Consider the following 21,675-nt stretch of genomic DNA (forward strand, 5'->3'; position numbering starts at 1 on the left):
TTTGGAAGTTTTTGAAGCCATGGGAGAAATTTCTTCCTCCATCCCTCCTTCCCTCCTTCCCTCTCCCTTCTCTCCCTCCCTCTCCCTTCCTCCCTCTGCTATTCTGCCTTTCAATTAAATAAATAAGAATAAATAGCTTGAAAATTAAATCAAAGTACTGCATATTTAAAAAGGAAAAAAAATGAGCTAAAAACTGCTCAGTGGTTTCATTCTTTTTCTTTTCATGCCCTTCCTTTCCTCATCTTAGAATGAAACCTTGAGTGAATCAAATTAGAGTGTAGTTTTCTTTTTGGAAAGGTTTACATTTCAACCTTAGAAGATTTTAGTTAGCACAATTCTGTCTGCAAGCAATCTTCACCAGTCCCTTTTTCAGAAAATGTATTTATTTATTTTCATTTCAATGAAAAGCAGAGAAACAAAAGCAGAGATCTGCCCTATCTGCTGGGCCACTCCAACGTCCTACAGTAGCCAGGCCTGGGCCAACCCGGAGCTGGGGACCAGGAGCTCAATCTGGGTCTCCCACGTGAGTGTCAGGTGCTGAACTACTTAAGCCATCACCTGTTGCCTTATAGGATGCATCTTTTAGCAGGAAGCTGGAATCAGAAATGGAGCCAGGGCTTGACCCCAGACACAGTAGTATGGGGGTTGCAGGTATCTAAACCACTGCATTGGATGCCTGTCCCAAAGTTACTTTTTTCAGACAAAAAACTACCAGCATGCTTAAGACTATGGTCATCAAAATGTGGTTTGGAGACTGGCAGCCTTGGCATCAGCTACAGCTTGCTGAGAGGTGGGTTTCCGGTGGTCTGGACTGGCTGCGTGGGCCTGCATTTTGATCCTCTTCTTCCCTGTAACACGCTGTGCTCACCTGCATGGCAGCCTGCACTTCCCTTCTGGGACCTTGCACTGAACCTGTGAAGAGCTGTGCTCTGACATGCTACCTTTCTGTGGTGCCTTAAAAAAACCGTGTAACTTGGGCCCGGCGCGGTGGCGCAAGTGGTTGAGTCCTTGCCTTGCAACCCCGGGATCCCATATGGGCGCCGGTTCTAATCCCGGCAGCCCCGCTTCCCTTCCAGCTCCCTGCTTGTGGCCTGGGAAAGCAGTTGAGGACAGCCCAAGGCTTTGGGAACCTGCACCCGTGCGGGAGACCCGGAAGAGGCTCCTGGCTTCGGATCGGCATAGTATCGGCCCGTTGCGCTCACTTGGGGAGTGAATCATCGGACGGAAGATCTTCCTCTCTCTCTCTCCTCTCTCTGTACATCCGCCTTTCCAATGAAAAAATAATAAAAATAAATCTTTAAAAAAAAAAAAAAACACCGTGTAACTTGAAAACATTGTATGGCCAATGAGGTCAGGTGTCTGAAAAGCTGTAATACATGCTAAGTATACCATAATTTTCTAATCAGTTCTAGAACTGATGGCTTCATGAAAAGGTATACATTTGTCATTCTCAGTATTTCTCCACTGCGGAACATGAACCAGTGAGAATGGGGCAGTTTCCGTGATAGCCCAACAGGTGGTGGTTCCTAGAGTGGGGGCTCTGCATACAGAGCATGGAGCTCCCTGTGCTCTTGGGAATCTCCCCATAATGGACCAGCAGTGGCGTACAGCTGGAATGGCTGTGTTTCTCACCATGAAGTCTGGCCTCCTGAGCACTCCCAACCCAGATTTCTTTCTGAAAACACTGGTGACAACTGTCCTCCTATCGAAGCATCCTTCATTTCCATTCCTGGGATGGTGAGCTGTTTTACTGGGAAGAGAGAAGACATGATGTGCAATGACGTGATCCCCTCAACCATGGAAATTTCCTACTGGCTTGAATCATCTATGGAAAGAGGAACAACTTGTCCCCCACGCGCCTCACAAACAAGTTTTATCATCCGCAAGGAGGGGCATACAATGAGCTGTTGGGTTTGTTGAGTATCCTCAACAAATGATTTTAATATTTAAAAAATGATTTTAATATTTAATTTGGGCTCCCTATAGGCACTGGAACAGAATTCTGTCATAAATTTAATTGTACTTTGTTTTTCTGCATTACAAGCTGAAAAGTTTCCATTTTTTAAAATGTCCCCATGGAAAAGTTTGGATTCTAGTTCCTGGAACTGTGATGGGATGTACTGGTGTTCAAATAGTGTTGGTTCCCTCTTGCTTTTCTGCCTGTGGGATGTGCTGAGGAAGCTTCGTTCAAGTCCATGGCCACTGTGTCTGAGTGCTGTATGGGAATGAGAGAGTCACACAGCCATGTTCCAAGGGCTTCGGGGTTGTCCCCTGAGCCACCAAGGAGGAGGTGTGTGCAGGGCCACACAAGGTGGATGGAGGAGTACAAAACCAAAGGAGACCCTGACAGGAGTAGATTCCCCAAGACCAGGGCTCACTCAAGTGTGAAAAAGAGGGGTCTAGCATGACAGGTTCAAGTCTTAGCTGTTTTATTTCCTCTTCCCTGCTAATGCACCTGGGAAAGCAGAAAAAGGTGGCCTGAGTGCTTGGGTGTCTATACCCATGCAGATCTGGAACAAGCTTCTGGCTCCTGGATTCAGCCTGGCTTCCTACTGGCCATTTGGAATGTGAACCAGCAAAGGAACAACTCTCTCTCTCTCTCTCTCTCTCTCTTTCTCCTGCTCGAACAAAACTGTGTAAAAGATCTGTGTTGAAGAGTCAAGAGGACCGTGAAACACCTTACCTCAGAGAACAAGAAGCTTTTGCTTATATTAATCCCATCAAAAAGTTTTTTATGTCCTAATATTCCATCTGGTTATTTTATGAGGTCTGTATGCTCTTAAGGATAGTTTTTCTTTCATGGGAAACATTTGAAACTTTTGCAAAATATACATAATATGGAGCTTATCATCATAACTATTGTTTTATATCTGTGGTTTGGTAATGTTAAGTGCATTCATAATGATTTGCAGCCCATCTGCAGAAGTCTTTGTACCTTACAGAGCTCTACACATTAAGCAATAACAGCCCCTTGCTTCTGCCACCCCCAATTCTAGAGAATGCCCCCGTTCTGCTCTCTCCATCAATTTGACTATGATAGATATTTCTTGTAGGTAGAATGACGTAGTGTTTATCTTTTTTGTGGCTTGCTTCATGTTGCATTTAGCATCATGTCATCAAGGTTCATCCATTTTGTAGCATGAGTCAGAATCTCTTTCCTTTTCATAGCTTAATAATATCCCATTGTGTGCATATTCCACAGTTTATTTGATCCTTTTATCCATTCATAGACACAGGAATTACTTTCGCTGACTGAATATTGTGAGTCATTCTGCTGTAAGGGTGTACAAGTACCTGTTTGAGCTCATGTGTTGTGTTCTGTTATTTTGGGTATATTCCTGGAAGTATTCTTGCTGGATATGTCGTTGTTCTATGCTCTATTTTTTGTTTAGGCACTGCCATACTGTTTTCTGTGGCGATTGTGCCATTTCACAGCCCCACCACCAGTGCACAGCATTCTCCACATTCTAACACTTCCTGCCTATTGTTTTTATTGTAGCGATCCTAATGGATGTGAGTGGGATCTTATTGTGGCTTTGATTTGCATTTCCCTGGTGATTAGTAATGTTGAACATCTGTTCATGGGCTTGATAGTCACTTGTATGCTTTCTTTGAAGCCTTGTCTAGTCAGATCCTTTGTCCATTTTTTAATTGGGCTGTTTGGACTATTTTGTTATTTAGTTGTGGGAGTTCTTTATATATTTTAGATAGTAAATGCTTATCAGATACATGTTTTGCAAATGTTTTCTCCAAGCCTGTAGGGTTGGTTGCCTTTTCAGTCTGTTGATTGTTTTTTAAATGTTGACACAGCTTTAGCATGCCTACTTCCACTTTTGTTGCCTGTGCTTCTTTGGTGGCACATCCATGATGCTGTGCCCAGCACACAGTCAGGGAAGTTTTCCGCTATGGAGACAGCGTAGCCAAACCCCACATACCCCTGTTCTGGGCCGTGTTGCAACCATTGGCTTCATGCACATTTTGTTCTTCTGCGGGCACTGTCTACATTCAGAAGGAGACAGGAAGTATTTGGCCCATGTTGTCTCTTTAAAGTTCATTTTTGGTGATACAGAGCACAGAGGAGGATACAGTGTCACATTGGCAAAGTCAGTCAAGGTCAGAGGCATCTAGAGAAACATTGAATGTTACCTCGTAACACTGCTAGCTGGCCTCAACTGGCCCTCTAAGGCTGTGATGCTTGAGGCCACGTGGGCCAGAGACGCCTAAGAGCCTCTGTGCAGAACAGAGGGGTGAATGCCTGCAGACTTTCCCTCGCCCCTCCCATCTGGATCTTGGGACCACGTTGAAAGATGTGGATGGCAGCTGGGGGCTAGAGGAGGTTCACAAGACCCCACATCTCCTTTGGAAACCGTGAAGGACCCAGCTCTGCAGGCAGTTGGAGGGAAGAAAAGCCATCTGTGGTATTCTAAGACTCAGCATTATACAGATATAGAGCGTTTTCAGGAAAACCAAAGGCCTTAAAAATTCTAGCCATTCACCACTTTGGGTAATTTGGGCATTTGAAGAAATGTTTTTAGTTACAGTGTAGTGATTAATGCTCACTGCCTAATGGAGAAATATTCCTTTCAGGATGAAACATGTACTTTCCCTTCTCCTATATGTTGAGAAATGAAATCACCAGTCTAATATTTTTAGGATTTATTTTATTTATTTCAAAGGTTGCAGAGAGGGGGTGGGAGAGGAGAGCTGTGGGCAGAAGGAGAGAGAAAAAGAGACAGAGAGCGAAAGTGAGATTTTCATCAATGGGTTTGTTCCCCAGATGGCCACAATGGCCAGGGCTAGGCAAGGCTGAAGCCGGATGCCAGAAGCTTCTTCCAGATCTCCCGTGTGAGTGGCAGATACCCACCTGGGAGTCTTTTGCCAGGCACATTAATAGGGCACTAGATTGAAAGTAGAGAAGCTGGGACTTGAACCTGTGCCCATATGGAATACTGGTATCATCACAGACAAAGGCTTAGTCTGATCCCCATCAGGCTGATTTTTATTGTCCTGGGGAAATTTTATTAAAAATGCTTCCATAGCAATGTTGCATGGATACTGTTTCCTTGTGTTCTCAACAGGTTTTATATCGTTTAGTGACTCATTTTTAAAGAGAAACAAATTGAGAACGTTTGGTTATTTATGCTTCATTTTCAACCCACGAAATATGAAAATGACCTTTATTTCAGATGATACTTTTATCTTTGGGGGAAGATTGTGGTTTTGGTGTGTTTGCTTTTTTAGTTTTTGATTATTTCATACCTCTTCTGAAACAGAGTAAAGTGGAAGAATTTCGGCAGTCTTCTCACTCAGCCTCAGGAATGATCAAGCCACTGTCAGTCTTTGTATGCCCACCTTGAATTGTTTTGCCACAGATTATTTTAAAACAAAAACAAATCCTGGTCATCACATCATTTTTTCTCGAACACCTTAATATATACCTCTATAAAATAGATTCCTTTGAAATATAGCTGCAATACCATTACCACATCATAATATGAACTCATTTGTATTAATGGTCATTTTTCAGATTTTCACTCTTTTTTCTTGCTTCTTCCCTGTTTTTCTTTTTTTAAAAATTTTTATTTATTCTTATTGGACAGTCAGATATACAAAGAGGAGGAGAGACAGAGAGGAAGATCTTCCATCCAGTCATTCACTCCCCAAGTGGCTGCAACAGTTAGCGAATGCGAAGACAGGAATCCTGAGAATTCTCCAGGTCTCCCAAGCTGGTGCAGGGTCCCAAGGCTCCAGAAGAGCTGTCCTTGACTACTTTCCCAGGCCACAAGCAGAGAGCTGGATGGGGAGTGGGGCTGCCGGGATATTATCGGTGCCCTTATGGGATCCCAGTATCTTCAAGGAAAGGATTTAGTGCTAGGCTACCACGCTGTGCTCCTTCCCTGTTTTGCAGAAGCAAACACACACACACACACACACACACACACACACACACAGAGGAAACCACTTTTACAGGTAACTATCAGTGTAATTACCTCTAGCTAGAGTTAAAGCCCATTTCTGGCACTCTCACATTCATTTGGGCTCCTTCTCAGTTGACATCCCCTCACAGGTAATTACTGTTCATCATTGTGCTTTTGAACTTCATATAAATGGAATTATTTAACATAAACAGATACACATAGATTTCAAAAATTTTCATACTAAACATCTTTTAACTATATTCTCCATGAATTTATTGAATTACCTTTGTACTCTTCTGTGTCTGGTCTTCTTTCAGCTAAGTTACTTAGCATGTCTATGAGATGAATTCATGAGTATTTCATTTAGCAGTAATATTTCATAGCTATGAGCTATTCCATCAAATGAATAGTTTGCAGTTGACACCATCCTTTCTATTGTTTGGTGGGCACTGGGATGATTTCCCTTTTGAGGCTGCTATAGGTAATATGCCATTAATACATGAATCTATTATGTAAAATGATTACTTACAGTTAGTAAATTGCACCTGTTGTGTGAGGGAGCAGCATCGTTACCCTCGGTGGATGTGTACCCAGGAAGGAATTCTCTGTGTCAGAGGGTAGGCATGTAAGCAGTGTGTGAGACTTCCAGTGGCTCCCGTCCTCACCACTACCTAGCGTTATAGTGTATCTGGTTAATAAACGTTAGATTAGGGACAGCCCTTCAACACAGAGTTATGCGGGGCAGCCATTTGGTGCAGTGTTTCCTGGGACACCCACATCCCATGCAGAGCCTGCTTCAAGTTGTGGCTTTTCTCATTCCAACGCAACTTGGTGCTAATCCGCACCCTGGAGGCAGCAGATGGTGGATTAAGTTCTTGGGCCCCTGCCACCCACGTGGGAGACTTGTGTGGAGTTCTGGGCTCCTGCCCCAGCTATGGTTACTAAGGCATCTGGGGAGTGAACCAGTGAGTGGAAGAGCTCGCTCTGTCTCTCTCTTTCTCCTTGCTTTTGAAATAAAATGTAAATAATGGATTAAAGCTTATGTTAAGAATGCCTATTGGGAAATGCTGATTTAAATCTGTAGTTTCTGTTAACAATGTTTTGTATTTTTAGTGTAGACTTGTTGTTAAACTTATTTTTAGAAAATTAATAATTTGGTGCTATTATGAATAGTAAATTTCAGTTTTATCCTAATTGCTACTACTGTGTGTGTGCGCACACATGTGTGTTAGTTTTTAATGTCTCTTATGGGTTATCTTTAACTGGTTGCTGTTTCTACCCTCAAGTGTGGGCAGCATGTTCCATCATTGGCAGGTGGAAACTTCCATAAGACCCTAGTGTGTTTTTAAGGCTTTTTCTTTGCTGCTGCTATAACAAGGTATTATGTGATCTTTTTTTTTTTTTAAGATTTTTAATTTATTTTGATTACAAAGTCAGATATACAGAGAGGAGAGACAGAGAGGAAGATCTTCCGTCGGATGATTCATTCCCCAAGTGACTGCTACGACTGGTACTGCGCCGATCCGAAGCCGGGAACCAGGAACTTCCTCCAGGTCTCCCACGCAGGTGCAGGGTCCCAAGGCTTTGGGCTGTCCTCGACTGCTTTCCCAGGCTACAAGCAGGGAGCTAGATGGGAAGCAGGGCCACCGGGATTAGAACTGGCACCCATATGGGATCCCAGGGCTTTTAAGGCGAGGACTTTAACCACTAGGCCACGCCACCGGACCCTCATTCTTTTTTTTTTTTTAAGATTAATTATTTTGTTTGAAAGGTAGGGTTACAAACAAAAAGCAAGAGATCATCCAACTGCTGGTTCACTTCCCAAATGGCCACAGTTGCTAGTACTAGGCCAGGCGTAAGCCAGGAACCTGCAACTCCATTTGGGGTTCTCACATGTGCAGCAGGAGTCCAAAGTCTTCGACCAGCTGCCACTACCTTCCCAGGCATATCCACAGGCAGCTGGATGGGAAATGGAGCAGCTGAGACTTTAACTGGTTCCCATATAAGTCCAGAGATGGAATTCTGTATGTACTCCCCACCACACACACACTGGATGTATAAGCCTTTTGGTTAAGTAATGCTACATTCAGCAACTAATCCTAAGGTTATATTTATATTTGGCCTTGCGTGTAAAAATAAATGTACAAGATCTCCATCAGGTACATGTGTAGGCATACACACTCATACAGATGTACATCTTCTATCCTGTGTGCACTCATGCACACACAATCACTTTGGTCACAAATTTTATTTCTAATCGAGAATCGGTTATTTAATAGCTTTGTAAAATAGTGACCATGGCGGCTGCCAGGTGGCATAGGAGGCTAAGCCTCTCACTGTACCAGCATCCCATATGGTTTGTCTCCCAGCTGCCCCACTTTCCCATCCAGCTCCCTGCTTAAGTCCTGGGACGGCAGTAGAGGACAGCTCTTCTGGAGCCGTCCTAAATGTTCCTGAATGGAGCAGTGAGGTTGGGAGTCTGGTTCAGGGCTAAGACCCTTGGGTATTCTCTAGACAGAATGCTGAATTTACAAGTAGAAGCTTATGAATAACTTTTGCATTTTAAGCACGTGTGATATAATCTCTGGTCAGTTTTTTGCAAGTGTTACTTTATCTCTACCATCTTTGTATTTTCTGAGTCAACTCTTGAACAGCTGCAATTTCAGAGTTTGTGTAAGACAGTCTCTGCTCTAATTTGGTGTTACAGCATACCTTACTTGGAAGAAAAGCAGGGACAGATTCGGACCCAGCAGCCAGAGCCACAAGCCATCTTGTCTCTTTAACTGGGGGAAAGAGGGGTGTTTAATTTACTGATCACCTTAACTTGTATCTAATTAGTAGGGTTATATCGTGACCCTGATATATCCCATGTTTTTGAAACACCATAGGTTATAAGAAAAATAATTTTGTTCTCTTTTCTTCACAGAAATCATAGCCCATTAATGAGTTTTGGAGCCAGCTTTGTCAGTTTTTTGGTAAGTTGATATTGGAAGAGGTATTGGCATGAAGCAAATGAATTTATAAAGTCACATCTGCTAATGGCTGTCAGCACTATAGGTTTTCAGTGGGAGAAAATCTTTTAGGGCTTAAAACTGACTGATTTTTCTCCTCGTCACCAGTGCCTAGCAGATAGCCTGTCTTCCCTAACTTTAAAATTAAAATGCTTTCATCTTACTTTTAGAATATTCTATTTTCCCAACCAAAGTTAATTTGGGGATCAAATGAAAGAACCACAAAAATTAAAACTGCCTTAGAAGGAGCAGTAGTCTGAATTTGGATCACAAAGGTTTGCCCTGAAGTTGTCACGTCTATATGGACTTTTAGGAAGCTAGGGTCACCGAGTGGAAGCTGTTTGTTAGTTAGCACCACATTTCCAAATACCGACATTGGAGAATCAAGGGAACACGTTGCAGTAACGATTTTCAAGAAAATGGGACAATGAAGAAAATTGGCTGTTTTTGTTTTACAGAAACACCGATCATGCAAAGAGTAGTCAAACACATAATTTAAGGATCAGATCGTATAGAATTGGGGCAGGGGAGGGGTATGTGATGCATGAGTAGAGGCTCAGAGAGGAAAAGCATTTAGTTTTGAGTCTGGAAAAAATGTCAGTGAGTGAGCAAGTGGTGCCCAGCCAGCTGGTGGCCCACCACAGGCACAGACCTGCTTGGCACGAGAGGGGGCTTCATTCCAGCCATTTCACTCCTGTGGCACCAGTGAGTACGCCTTCTTAGCACCATACTGTTTGTAAGAATATCTAGTTCCTCATCTCAAGGGGCATGGTAGACACTAGTACACAAGTGACTACACAGGCTGGAAGGGACAGAGGAGCCAGGCTGTTGGCCAAGCCCAGCTGCGGGGGTAGGAAAGAGGTGAACAGGGTCATGGCAGAGAGCAGCTTCCAGCAGCCTGAGAAGGCAGTCGGGAAGCAGAGTGCAACCACAAGGCTTGAGTAGAGGAGACCATGGCCTGATTTGACTGGAAGGGGAAAACAGGGGGTTTAGAATAGCTAGGTGGCACTGGCAGAATGAACATGGAGTGGAGAGCCAGAGTTCGCTAGGGTCGTTCCAGCAGCCAGACATCCTGCAGCTGCTCTGCCCCTCCCTAGGGAGCCCACTTGGCATGGGGGGGTCGATTGCCCCCACCTACTTCAATGGGGCCGATTACACTTCATGTGAATTCGGTACCTAGAGGTGGGCTGTCAGTAAGCGCTTTGACTAGAGACAGTCCAAAATGAATCCCTCGTAAGTCCACCTGCTGTAACTGCTGTCTCTGGTGATTTTCAAGGATTACTTCCTTTTTGTTGTTCTATTAGCATTTCTGTGCAGTGAGATAGAGCAGGGATAGTGTGGGTAGAGTGAGCTGTAGAATGTTGCGCTGTCACCAAAACCGAACGTAGACAGAAATCGTGTATGCTGTGTTTATGAACAGCAACAAAAAGTGCAAGGACCTCAGCATCTGTTTTCTGGTGCTGGAGTAACAGGACTATGTTCTGACGTCATACTGAGGTTGTTTCTGTAAGTGCACAGGGTGTGTTTTTCTAGTTTGGGATTTTGTTGTAATGAATTGGTCTGAAACTTTAGACACTGAGTGACTCATTCATGCTTGCTTTATTTCTTGGAAGAATGCCATGATGACATTTGAGGAGGAAAAAATGCAGTTGGCGTGTGATGACTTAAAAACTACAGAAAAGCTGTGTGAAAGTGAAGAGGCTGGAGTGATTGAAACCATCAAGAATAAAATTAAAAAGAACGTAAGTCCTGCAGCGTGATGGTGTGGCTTGTGTGAGGATATCACTCACTGACTAAATACTACATGGTTGCCATGGTTGTTGGTTGTATAAAATGTCTAGTAAAGCATTGGAATCTTCTATAAGTCACTGAAGCCATTCTGAGTTCCTTGGTTGTTTGAGAATTATGCTCTTCAATGATGTGGGCATCCGGCAGAGTGGTGAGGACACTGCTTAGGAAACCTGCATCCCATATCAGGGTGCCTGGGTTCAAGTTCAGCTCTACTTCTGATCACAGCTTCCTGCTCATGCACACTTTGGTAGGCAGCAGGTGAGAGATAACTCAAGAACCTGGGTTGGTCCCTGCCACACATGTGGGAGACCTTGATTGACCTATGTCCTTGGCCTGTCCTTGGCCTGGCCCGTTCCTAGCTGTTACATGCACTGGGGGAACGAACCACCAGATGAAGGATCTCTGTATCTCGCTGTCTCTCTGCATTTCAAATAAATAAAAATAAACTTTAAAAGTGGTTTTTTTTTTTTAAAGAATGATCTGATTTGATAAAGGGTCCTTGGTAAGGCTGTTACAAGAAGCCTATCATATATATCATTCAAAATGATGCAGTGGTAGTTGCCAGTGAATACTAAAACCGTTGCATTTTTGGCATGCTTCTGGAATTCAGCTGTGTTCCCCAGGCCTCACATGCCTTTAGTTACAAGCCACGATGGTGTTGTAATCCGCACCCCCTGATTTTTGCCTTCACCTTTCTGTACAGAAGATCCACTTTGTGACAAGGCATGCTCCGGCTCTCATAGTTCCTGGAGTGCCAAGGGAGCTCCAGTGTGATGGTGCCAACCCTGGAGCTGCCCTTTTTTTCATACTTCCTGCATGCCAGCCCCCTGTGCACGAACGTAGAAGATGGCTTCCCCTCTGCTCTAGCTTGTCCTGACTGCTGATGGGCCATGGGTGCTGTGCTCTGATGCTGTAAAAGTCCCAGCGCTTTCCTTGCTTCCACCCTCTCCAACTCAGAGACCAAGTCCTGAGAGACTCTTCCTTGAGTTCCTCAACTTCCCTCCACCCTCATGCCATCTCTTCCATGCCAGCCACCATCCCTTTTGCTGGAGACAGATGAATGTTTCTGTCCTGTCTCAGCATTTTCTAATTTGTTCTCTATACCACAGCATCAAAATGCAAATAATTGCACTCTTGTGGATTTCAGTTCCCCACCTCCACTAGCCATTGTTACTGCCGTGAAGCCTAAACCTTTGGCATGGGTGGCTTGGAACTTTCCTAGTTTCCTCCTCCTTGATCTGGTTCCTACTTGTTCTTTTGTTCTTCCTGGATGTCGTTTTCCCTAAGGACTCGTGCCCAGGGCGCCAGGTCCTGATGAGTATGTCTCCTACAGGTTCCCTCATTCTTTATACTTTACCCCACAAAGCACTCTCACATTACACGATATAAAGGTCTCTGAGCCTCAGCAGACTGTGAGCTTGATGTTGACTCGATGTTGACTACCCTACCTAGCACAGATGTTAATGATTAACATCAGTAATGGGTCCCTACTCTTTGAAAAGTATTTTCTAATACGAAGACAGGATCTCATTAGCCCTTCTGTCAACCTGTGTAGGTGTTATTAGAAGCAGAAGCATGGGGCCTGGCGTGGTGGCATAGCAACTAAAGTCCTTGGCTTGAACACACCAGGATCCTGTATGGGCGCTGGTTCTAATCCTGGAGGCCCTGCTTCCCATCCAACTACCTGCCTGTGGCCTGGGAAAGCAGTGAAGGACAGCCCCAAAGCCTTGGGACCCTGCACTTCATGGGAAACCTGGAAGAGGTTTCAGATTGGCACAGCTCTAGCCATTCTGGCCAGTTCGGAGTGAACCATTTGATGCAAGATCTTCCTCTCTGTCTCTCATCCTCTCTGTATATTTAACTTTCTAATAAAAAAAAAATATTAAAGAAAGAAGCAGAAGTATGGATAAAGTGTGTTGGTGCTAGGAAGAATAGTGACCATGATGGTTTATGCTAAAATCTGAAATTAAGGGAAGCAAATTACTCTGTGTCATGCATGTTGTACTTGTAGATTTGTGTGCATGCATGTATATGGACAAATTCTATCCTTCTTAACTCATTGCAAAAGCATTTAGAAGCTGTTTAGCTGATTTCATTCAAGTTCGCTTAGGGTTAGGAATTCAGAGTGTGATATTGTGGTGTGGCATTTTATGTAAAAAGTGACTTGACCGTCCTTGTACTCGACATTGTGGGATAGACGTGTCACTGTGTCAGCTACTTAATAACTATTTAGAATCTCATTGCATGGTTTCACTATGACTTATATATAAGCAGTTCCCTATAGGTAAGGATTTTGCTGTTGAATTTTTTTTTTTGCTATTATAAATACATTTCAGAATTTAAAAAAGCAAACAAAAAGTGACTTGACCTTTTACTTTATTTGCACAGGTTAAATTTTAAGTATGACGTGTGATTTATTCAAAACTGTTTTTTTTTTTTTAATTCTTGCTTAAGGATTTTGTGCCTTCCACAGATACAGTTCTAAGAAGATGGCCACACTTCCTCACGCCCCGGCTGTTCCTCCTCATCCCACCTCCCTCACCTCTCACCAACAGTGTTTGCAGAGGCAGTTTTAACCCACTCTGTGCTCACAGCCTTGCTTTGCCACTAATGATGATATTAAGTAAAAAGTAGGATGACCATAATTCCACTGGTGTATAGATATGGGGTTAAAATCACAGTCCTATCCCAAAGTGGCCATTTCATTCTTACTTTTTTTAAAAAAAATTTTGTACTCACCACTGCATTATCAGAGAAAGCAAATAATATTTCTCTTTTTGGGAATGGCTTGTTTCACTAAGTGGAGTTGTTTCCAGTTGCATTCATTTTGTTGCAAAAGACAGGATTTCTTCTTTTTTTTTTTAACGACTGCGTGGTGCTCTATACTGTGTATATGCCACATTCAAAGCTGATTTCTTTAACAGAAGTGTCGTCAATTTCTTACCCTCCCATCTCATTTGTTTGTATCCTTCTATTAGTCCTCCCTAAAGATTACTGGTTATTAAATGACTTTTCAAGGAATAAGATGGGTTTTCAGTTTTGAATAAAATTTAACTTTTTTTAAGGTGAACCTCTAAAGTTTTCTGTTGATTTTCATGTTCCCCATAAATCTTTGTCCTGGAGTTAGCATGCTCTTCTGCATGGTATGGGCTTGTTAACCAAACACAGTTAACCACGGGAGTAGAGAGATACAGTTACCAAGGCATAGCAGCAGTTTGGTGTTGGCTCAGTGACTATCAGTTTCACAGTTCCCAGGTGCAGTTAGTTTGTGTAAGAGAACAATAGCTGTCAGGGTTTATGAGTGTGTGCTTTCTTTTCACCGAACAGGTTGATGTCCGGAAATCCGCCCCCTCTATGGTCGATCGGCTTCAGAGGCAAATCATCATAGCTGACTGTCAGGTGTACCTGGCCGTGCTTTCATTTGTAAAACAGGAATTGTCAGGTATGCCATAGGATTGCTTTGCAAGGCTTGTTGCTTAGTACACACAAGTGCAATAATAATTTTGCTTTAGAACGCCCTGGATGTCAGTCTTTGAAAACGTGTGGCGCCTTTCTGGAGGGTGGTATTGATTTCTTACTCTAGAAATTGAAACCACAAGTGCTTAATGTGTATTTCATGTAGTTTTAGTTCCACTGTTTATATTTCTTCCTCTTGTCGCCACATAATGCTGTCATCCTTAGAGAAATTACCGGTGCCTTTGCTGGACGTGGATGTGTAGATTCCTGATGCCCTTGGGCTCTGTGGTGATCAGGTTGCGATCAGAGCCTTTCAGCTAAAATATGACAGGTTTAGTTTAAGTTTTTCAGGAAATTGTCACTGAAGGCCTGGGCATCTTCAATGGTTTCAAAAATATTGGAAAATCATTCAAAATCATTGAAGATTCCTCAATATAATTAAATGACCTGAATTTTGCCAACCTTGAGTGAGGAGCATAAACTAGCTCTTTAATTTGTCTGCCGTAGTATTTTCTGGGCGCTTGTAGGTTTTCATTGAATGCACCTCTGACAGTCTGTGCCAAGTAGGACTGGGTGTAGCTGGGCCTGAGCTTGGCTTAGATGACTAGGCATTTCTCTGCTGCCACAGCAGGAGCCTGCCCCTTGAGTGGATAGGATATACTCAGAAAACATGAAAGTTCACAACAGAAATCATTTATGACTCAGTCAGGAAGAATTTTCTTCCAAACCTAAAATGCAGAAAGTGGCATTCCTGCTAAATCCGGTAGCATCTGCATTGTTAGAAACAAACTAGTTTGTCTCTCTCCTCTGCCAACTCTGCCTCAATCTTTCTCTTCCTCTCTTTGCTTTTTTTACCTCTTTCTCTCCCCTGCCTTTCCTTTGTCCCTGTTTCATGTGGGGAGCTCTGGTCCTATCTGACTCAAGTCCGAAGTAGACTTCCACTTTTATTTTGACCTCCACTTGAACTTACCCTATTCTATTTGTTCTGCTATGCACTTCCACCATTTTTCTTTGGTGCTGTTCTTTTCTCCCCTCTTCATTCTTCCTAGGACCCTCTCCACACTGCGCTTGCTCTGGGGAAAGCTCATGGTGTCTGCAGACCACAGGAAGATCCTCATTGCAGCGGCAGGGCCTACCAGGAGTTCTGTGGTTGACGCAGGTTAACTCTACCGCTGTGGGTTCTCTGATTTCTTGTACCTCCTTTTCCTCATTTGTCGAGAGAGAAGGATAAAGTAAATGCAAGGACTGGCATTGTGGTGCAGCAGGCTATAAGCTGCTGCTTCCAACCCTGGCATCCTGGATCAGAGTGCTGGTTTAAATCCTGCCTGCTGTGCTTCCCATCCAGCTTCCTGCCGATGCTCTTTAGAAGGCAGTGAGGATGGCCCAAGTGCTGGGGCTGCTGCCACCCACTTGGGAGACCGAGATGAAGTTCCAAGCTCCCAGCTCTTGCCTGGCCCAGCCCCGGCCTGTGTGTAGCCTTTTGGGGGACAAACCAGCGGATGGAAGCCCTCTGCCTATTTTTTCCCACTCTGACTCTCTGCTGTGAAATAAATCGGTAAATGTATCTTTAAAATAAAAGACTAAAGGCAAGGCAAAATGTAAAATGTGTAAGTGCAAAAGTGAACCAGAATTTTAAAAACGAATGACTCAATCTCCATTTGTTCATCGACTCTTGCATTCCTGACTTGTAACACGCAGTGAACGTTATATCCTAAGCACTGTGTTAGGTGAACAAACACAGGCTGTCCTCCCATTCCCATGGACTTAAGAGCAATCAGATCATATTATTGATTTTTTTTAAGGATTATTCTGCTGATAAAATTACTAAATGTTAGTCTGGAAAAATTTCAAGAGATCACAAAGAATAAAACAAAGTAAGTCATCTTTAATTTCATTCCATGGAGAAAATTACTTATTAATGTTAGTGGTCTGTTTTTCTCCTTGCAGTTTTTAAAGATTTATTTATTTTTATTGGAAGGTTTCATGTACAGAGAGGAGGAGAGGCAGAGAGGAAGGAGCTTCTGTCTGCTGAGTCGCTCCCCAAGTGGCCGCAATGGCTGGAGCTGAGCAGGTCCAAAGCCAGGAGTCCTGAGTCTCCTCTGGGTTTCCCACGCAGGTGCAGGGTCCCAAGGCTTTGGGTCGTCCTCAGCTGCTTTCCCAGGCCACAAGCAGGGAGCTGGATGGGAAGCGGTCACTGGAATATGAACCGGCGGCCATGTGGGATCATGGTGTGTGCAAGGCGAGGACATCAGCCACCACACTACCACGGTGGGCCCTCTGCGGTTTTTTTGTTTGTTTATTTCGTGTTTTTTTTTAAACAAGATTAACCTACCAGAGCTTTGTGTCTTATTTCCCCTCTTAGATTGTATTTTGAATATTGTCCTTATGACTCACTTTTAAAAATAAAATTCTAAATAATAGTATATTAATGTCTTATGCATGCGCCATGATTTATTTAAATCAAGTGTTCCTGAACACTTATGTTCTTTTTTGTACCTTTTTGTGGATGTTCATAAGGGAGCTTGAATCAGTTTTTTGCATTTTATCACTAAGCTGTGTCTTTCATAAATTGCCTTCACGACCTTTATTCTAACACTTGGATATGAATTATTTATTCCATTTATCATAAATGTTTGCAGCATTCTAAGTTCTTCCTAAAGCCTTATAATTTATTGAGTGTGATATTTATAATGAAGTGAAAATCTCATAGGCATGGTCGTCTCAGGTTCTAATAAATATGTGAAGTTCTCAGTTACTTTAGGATTTATTTCAAATGAATAATCATAATCTGAGTGCTTTATTTGCCTTTGTGACACCTACCAGTTTGGTTTTCTTTTTAATTTATTTAAGAGAGAGAGCATGTGCTCCCATCTACAGATAAATTCTCCAGATTCCCGCAGTGAGCAGGGCTGGGCTGAGGGCAACATTGGGATCCTGGAACTCAGGCCAGGCCTTTGCAGGTGGGTGGCAGGATCCCAGTTACCTGAGCCATCACCATTGCCTCTCAGGCTCTCCATTAGCAGGAAGCAGGAGTCAGGAGCTGAATGGAACCCAATCATGCCAGCAGGGGACACAGGTCACTTAGCCGATATTTACCTGCTAAATCAGACACCTGCCCCATTCCCCTGTTTATTGCCTCACAAAAAAATGCTTCATCTCATTATTGGAGTCCATTTCTTAGAAAACATCCAGATGGATTTTTTGGGGGGAGGGAATTACCCCCTTCTTGGGCACCTTTATTCAGGTGCCCCATCATAACCTCAGAGCAGTGTGGCAAGGAATGTGGTGGGGTCTGGGGACAGCACAGGGCATGCACACATATGGACCTGGGCTCTGGCTGGTCATGAGACTGATTAAAATTGTTTTTATCCGCTGGCTCACTCCCCAAAAGGCCACAGTTGCCAGGCCTGAGCTGATCTGAAGCTGGGAGCCAGAAGCTTCTTCTCAGTCTCCCTTATGAAAGCAGGGGCCCAAGGATTTGAACCATCCTCTGCTTTCCCAGGCCAGAAACAGGGAGCTGGATGCGAAGTGGAACAGCCGGGACTAGAACCAGCATCCACGTGAGATGCTAGACTCACAAATCTATCAGATGTCCAGTTAGGATTGGGGGTAGAAGGAAGTAAATTTCTCTGCCAAAATCCTACAGTCTTTCTTTTGTACCTTCTAGTTCATTGATGCCCTTGTTACAAAGAAAGCAATTAAATGACAAAAGGCAAAGAGAACAGTTTGCTCACAGCCTCAGGGTAATTTGCTTTTGCTTTTTCCATTGTGATGCATTGCAGCATTTAAATGTAAATTTTGTCTTAAGCTGCACGCTTGCATTTATTTTTCTTTTCTAATTGTACCGTGGGCATTTGAAGGGCTGGGATTATGTTCTTTAGTGGTTTTTTTTTTTTTTTTTGGTCCTTTAAATGCCAAAACACAGTCCAAGGCAAATAATAGAAAGATAATCAATGACTGAGTCATATCTTTGGGATTCCTGTACAGTTTTTCTTTCATTAAAAAAATATATTGTACTCTCATGTTTCTCAAAACTTTAGATTCTAATTTCTTCCTTCTTTCATTTTTCCCTGATTTTGAAGTGGATCTTTGGCTTTATGGAATAGAACTGAGAGCCATCTTCTTCCAGATTTGGTAGATACTGCGATCTTTTTACACAATCCATGTGCATCCTTTTGTTTGTTGGCTTGCTAGATTTGGCCAGACAACCATGCTTGGGGCTTGTGTTTAAATTTAGCAATGAACTAGACCAAAAATTCACTCTTAGAGAACAGGCAGGTGAGAGAGTTATAAAGGTGATGGTAGTAGTTCAGGGGAGTGGCGGACATCTCAGAACACCTGAGCATTTCCATTGGGTTTCTGTGGCCCTCTCTACCTCGTTTCTTTCCTCCTTTACTCCCTCGCTTTCAATTTTTCTCTCCTCCCTCCCTTCCTTCCGGCACATGTTATAGTCACAATGCTATTTTCTAGTTGTTGAATAAGGGACTTGATATAACAATGAATAAAAAATACCTTATGGTTCTTACCAGCGGTCATATGGTCTAGAGAAGAAAAATCGACAACAAATGAGAGATTTAAATAAGCACTGTGAAGAAAATTGGGTGCCCTGATCCATAATGATTCTTATAGTTTGTACAGTTTTGCTCAATTCTTGTGGTTTTTTTTTAATATTCTTTATTATTTGGATACAAAATTGATCAGGAATACTTATGTGTTCATACTTTTTGCCCCCCTCTCTTTCTAGCATATATAAAAGGTGGGTGGATCCTTAGGAAAGCCTGGAAGATTTACAATAAATGCTATCTGGACATCAATGCACTCCAAGAGCTGCACCAGAAGAAGCTAACTGAAGAGCCCTTGACTTCTGACGCTGCAAATGATAATCACATTGTGGCTGAAGGGGTGTCTGAGGAATCTCTGAACAGACTGAAAGGTGCTGTGAGCTTTGGATATGGCCTTTTTCACCTTTGCATATCCATGGTGCCCCCAAACCTGCTCAAAATCATCAACCTGCTGGGTTTTCCTGGAGACCGCCTACAGGGGCTTTCTTCACTGATGTATGCGAGCGAAAGTAAGGACATGAAGGCCCCTTTAGCTACGTGAGTAGCTGTATTGCAATGCTTTGGTAGATAATGTAGTGTTGAAAGTAAGTAAACTACAATCACATTGTAAAGGGAACTTCAGGTAAAATGTGTGGTTGATTGACAGGATGCGGTACTTGGTGTCCTTGGAATGCGACCCTGAGGACTGCGTCCTATCGTCCTGTCGGGTCCTGGGGTGGTAGCTGTGAGGCAAGCAGCTGGAGAACACGGCGCTGTTCTCAAGTCTCCTGAGTCCTGTCTTTTAAACAGGTCAACTGGCATTGTCTTTCCTCCTCGAGCAATTTGAGATGTTCTTGTCACGTGACCACAGGCATCACTGTGAATTGTGATCCTGAGTTTGGGTCTTAGGACATAGGAACTTAAGAAGCCATTTCTCTGGTCCTAAATTTTGTATTCTTGTGAAGAATCCCCATGTTGGGTGATTTTTCTCGATTCTATTTACCCAGTTCATTTCTAATAGGTGGTGCTTCAGAAGATTCTTGGAAAGCTGAAAGTAAAAGTTCAGTTTTTTGTGGTGCAAGCAATTTTAAATACATGCACAATCTTTTTCATAATGTGCATTTTCCATGAACTTTTTAAGGATCCCTCATTTACTGGAGGGGTTCAGCTTTGATTCATGATTTAAAAATTTTTTTCTCAGAAATCTAGGACAATATGGCCGGACTGTTTTATGCACATCCACTAGGCTGAGTCATGGTACATTGTTCAGAGTAAGCTGAAGCGACAACTGTTGAAGCCAGGTGGCATGGGGACTCGGACAAGACCCTCAGAGGAAGGACCGACCCCTTTCTACATCAGTTAAAATGATGTAGTTTTCTTCCATTCTGGCCACTATCTACCACTTTCCATTTGAGCAGTTTTGCCAAGTCAGTTGTTTTTGACATGACACCACAAGAATTTTTACAGAAAAATTGCTATCACAGATGTTCTCAACAAGCTCTATTTCTGCTTAGTGTAGAATGTGCTTGTTAACTCCAGGGCTATTAGAAGTATTGTCAGTTTTTCGTTGGAAAGATATTTATGCCTTCCCAGACTAATGAAGTTTCACCAACCATCGTCCTTCACTAACCTGAATTCACAGACTTGTCACCTGTGATCACTTGTCAAACTTCTATCTTAATATCATTTGGTGCTTTAAGGAGTGAATGTCATTGGGAATGTGAAATTGTGTGATTTCCACAAAAGCACTAAGTGTCTGAGCACACCACAAGTACACATTTACATAAAAATATTCTGTGTGCTGGCTAAATATTTTCATTTGTTCGTTAAAGCTGTTTGCAGTGAATCTGTTCGATTGCCCTAATGTGTTCTTTTCCTGGAAAGTCGTGGGCTTGCAGTATAGGTGTTTGAAACTGACTTACTTATTTGCTTGTTTCCTACATTGGCGTCCTCCAGGGCCAGAGGAAAGGCCTTTTATCTGTTCCTCTCATTTATTTTAACTTAGTAAAATTTATGACTTTAGTTTCTGTGGTTAAATTTGAATTCTGAGCTGAGCCTTGCGCCTTAACTTGGTAGAGCTCAAGAGAAAGCAGGGTTCTTCTTCAGCACAAATTAAAGCGTTTAGTAGGAGGGGACAGTAAATTCAAGGTCCTGGTGACTGTTTCTAAGCTGGGCATTGACAAAGGAGGATGCTATTTTGGGAAAGCCAATGTGCCTGTGACCTGGCTCCTGTCACCTGGGGGAGTGGGCATCTCCACTTACGCCCTGTGCTCCAGCTACAGTGTCCCAAAGCAGACACAATTACAACCGGTGAATGTACTCTTGATTTTACTTCCTTCAAGACCACATGGTTAGCTTTTTGGGAAGACTGTTTGGGAAGGGCACGTGCTGGAATTTTTTAAAACAACAGAAACTGTAAAAAAAATCACGCGCTCTGTGTCTTTCTCCTCCCCTGTAGATTAGCTCTGCTTTGGTACCACACTGTAGTCCGCCCTTTTTTTGCCTTGGATGGCAGTGATAACAAAGCCGGCCTGGATGAAGCTAAGGAGATTCTTCTCAAAAAAGAAGCTGCTTATCCAAACTCTTCCCTCTTTATGTTTTTCAAGGGACGGATACAGCGACTGGAGGTACGGTACCTTCCTGCTCTTTCTGTTTGTTCCCTGAGCAAATCTCGGATTCTAGCCTGGGGATTATTATCACCATGAGCCAGAAAGTATTAGGACCTGGGAACACTTTGTTCTTGTGCCTCTCCTTGCATCATTGCTAGGGAAGACTCTTCCAGGAAGCCTGGCTGTTAGTCAGTTGCCTTCTGTTCAGGGAATGTGGGCGAACCAGGGGTGAGTTGCCTTGTTGGTAATCAGACAAATCGGTGTGCTTGAAGCCTAAGGCACAGGAGCATGATGAAATCTGTCAGCTGCAGAACACAAAATACAACGGGTTTCCCCTCTGAGCAACCAA

At 43.1% G+C, this 21,675-nt stretch overlaps 1 protein-coding gene across 1 annotated transcript in view; it reads left to right on the forward strand.

Annotated features, from left to right (window-relative positions):
• TTC39C (tetratricopeptide repeat domain 39C) overlaps window positions 1-21,675 on the forward strand; it is a 79,055-nt gene that overhangs the window by 23,261 nt on the left and 34,119 nt on the right. The window contains exons 2-6 of the mRNA XM_040984804.1: window positions 8,845-8,893; window positions 10,543-10,671; window positions 14,048-14,162; window positions 18,921-19,275; window positions 21,176-21,344. Coding sequence (XP_040840738.1) covers window positions 8,845-8,893; window positions 10,543-10,671; window positions 14,048-14,162; window positions 18,921-19,275; window positions 21,176-21,344 — 817 coding nt within the window. The remainder of the gene's footprint in view (window positions 1-8,844; window positions 8,894-10,542; window positions 10,672-14,047; window positions 14,163-18,920; window positions 19,276-21,175; window positions 21,345-21,675) is intronic.

This window comes from Ochotona curzoniae, unplaced genomic scaffold, assembly GCF_017591425.1.
Source record: "Ochotona curzoniae isolate NIBS_2020 unplaced genomic scaffold, NIBS_Ocur_1.0 contig_43, whole genome shotgun sequence".
NCBI classification, from domain to species: domain Eukaryota; kingdom Metazoa; phylum Chordata; class Mammalia; order Lagomorpha; family Ochotonidae; genus Ochotona; species Ochotona curzoniae.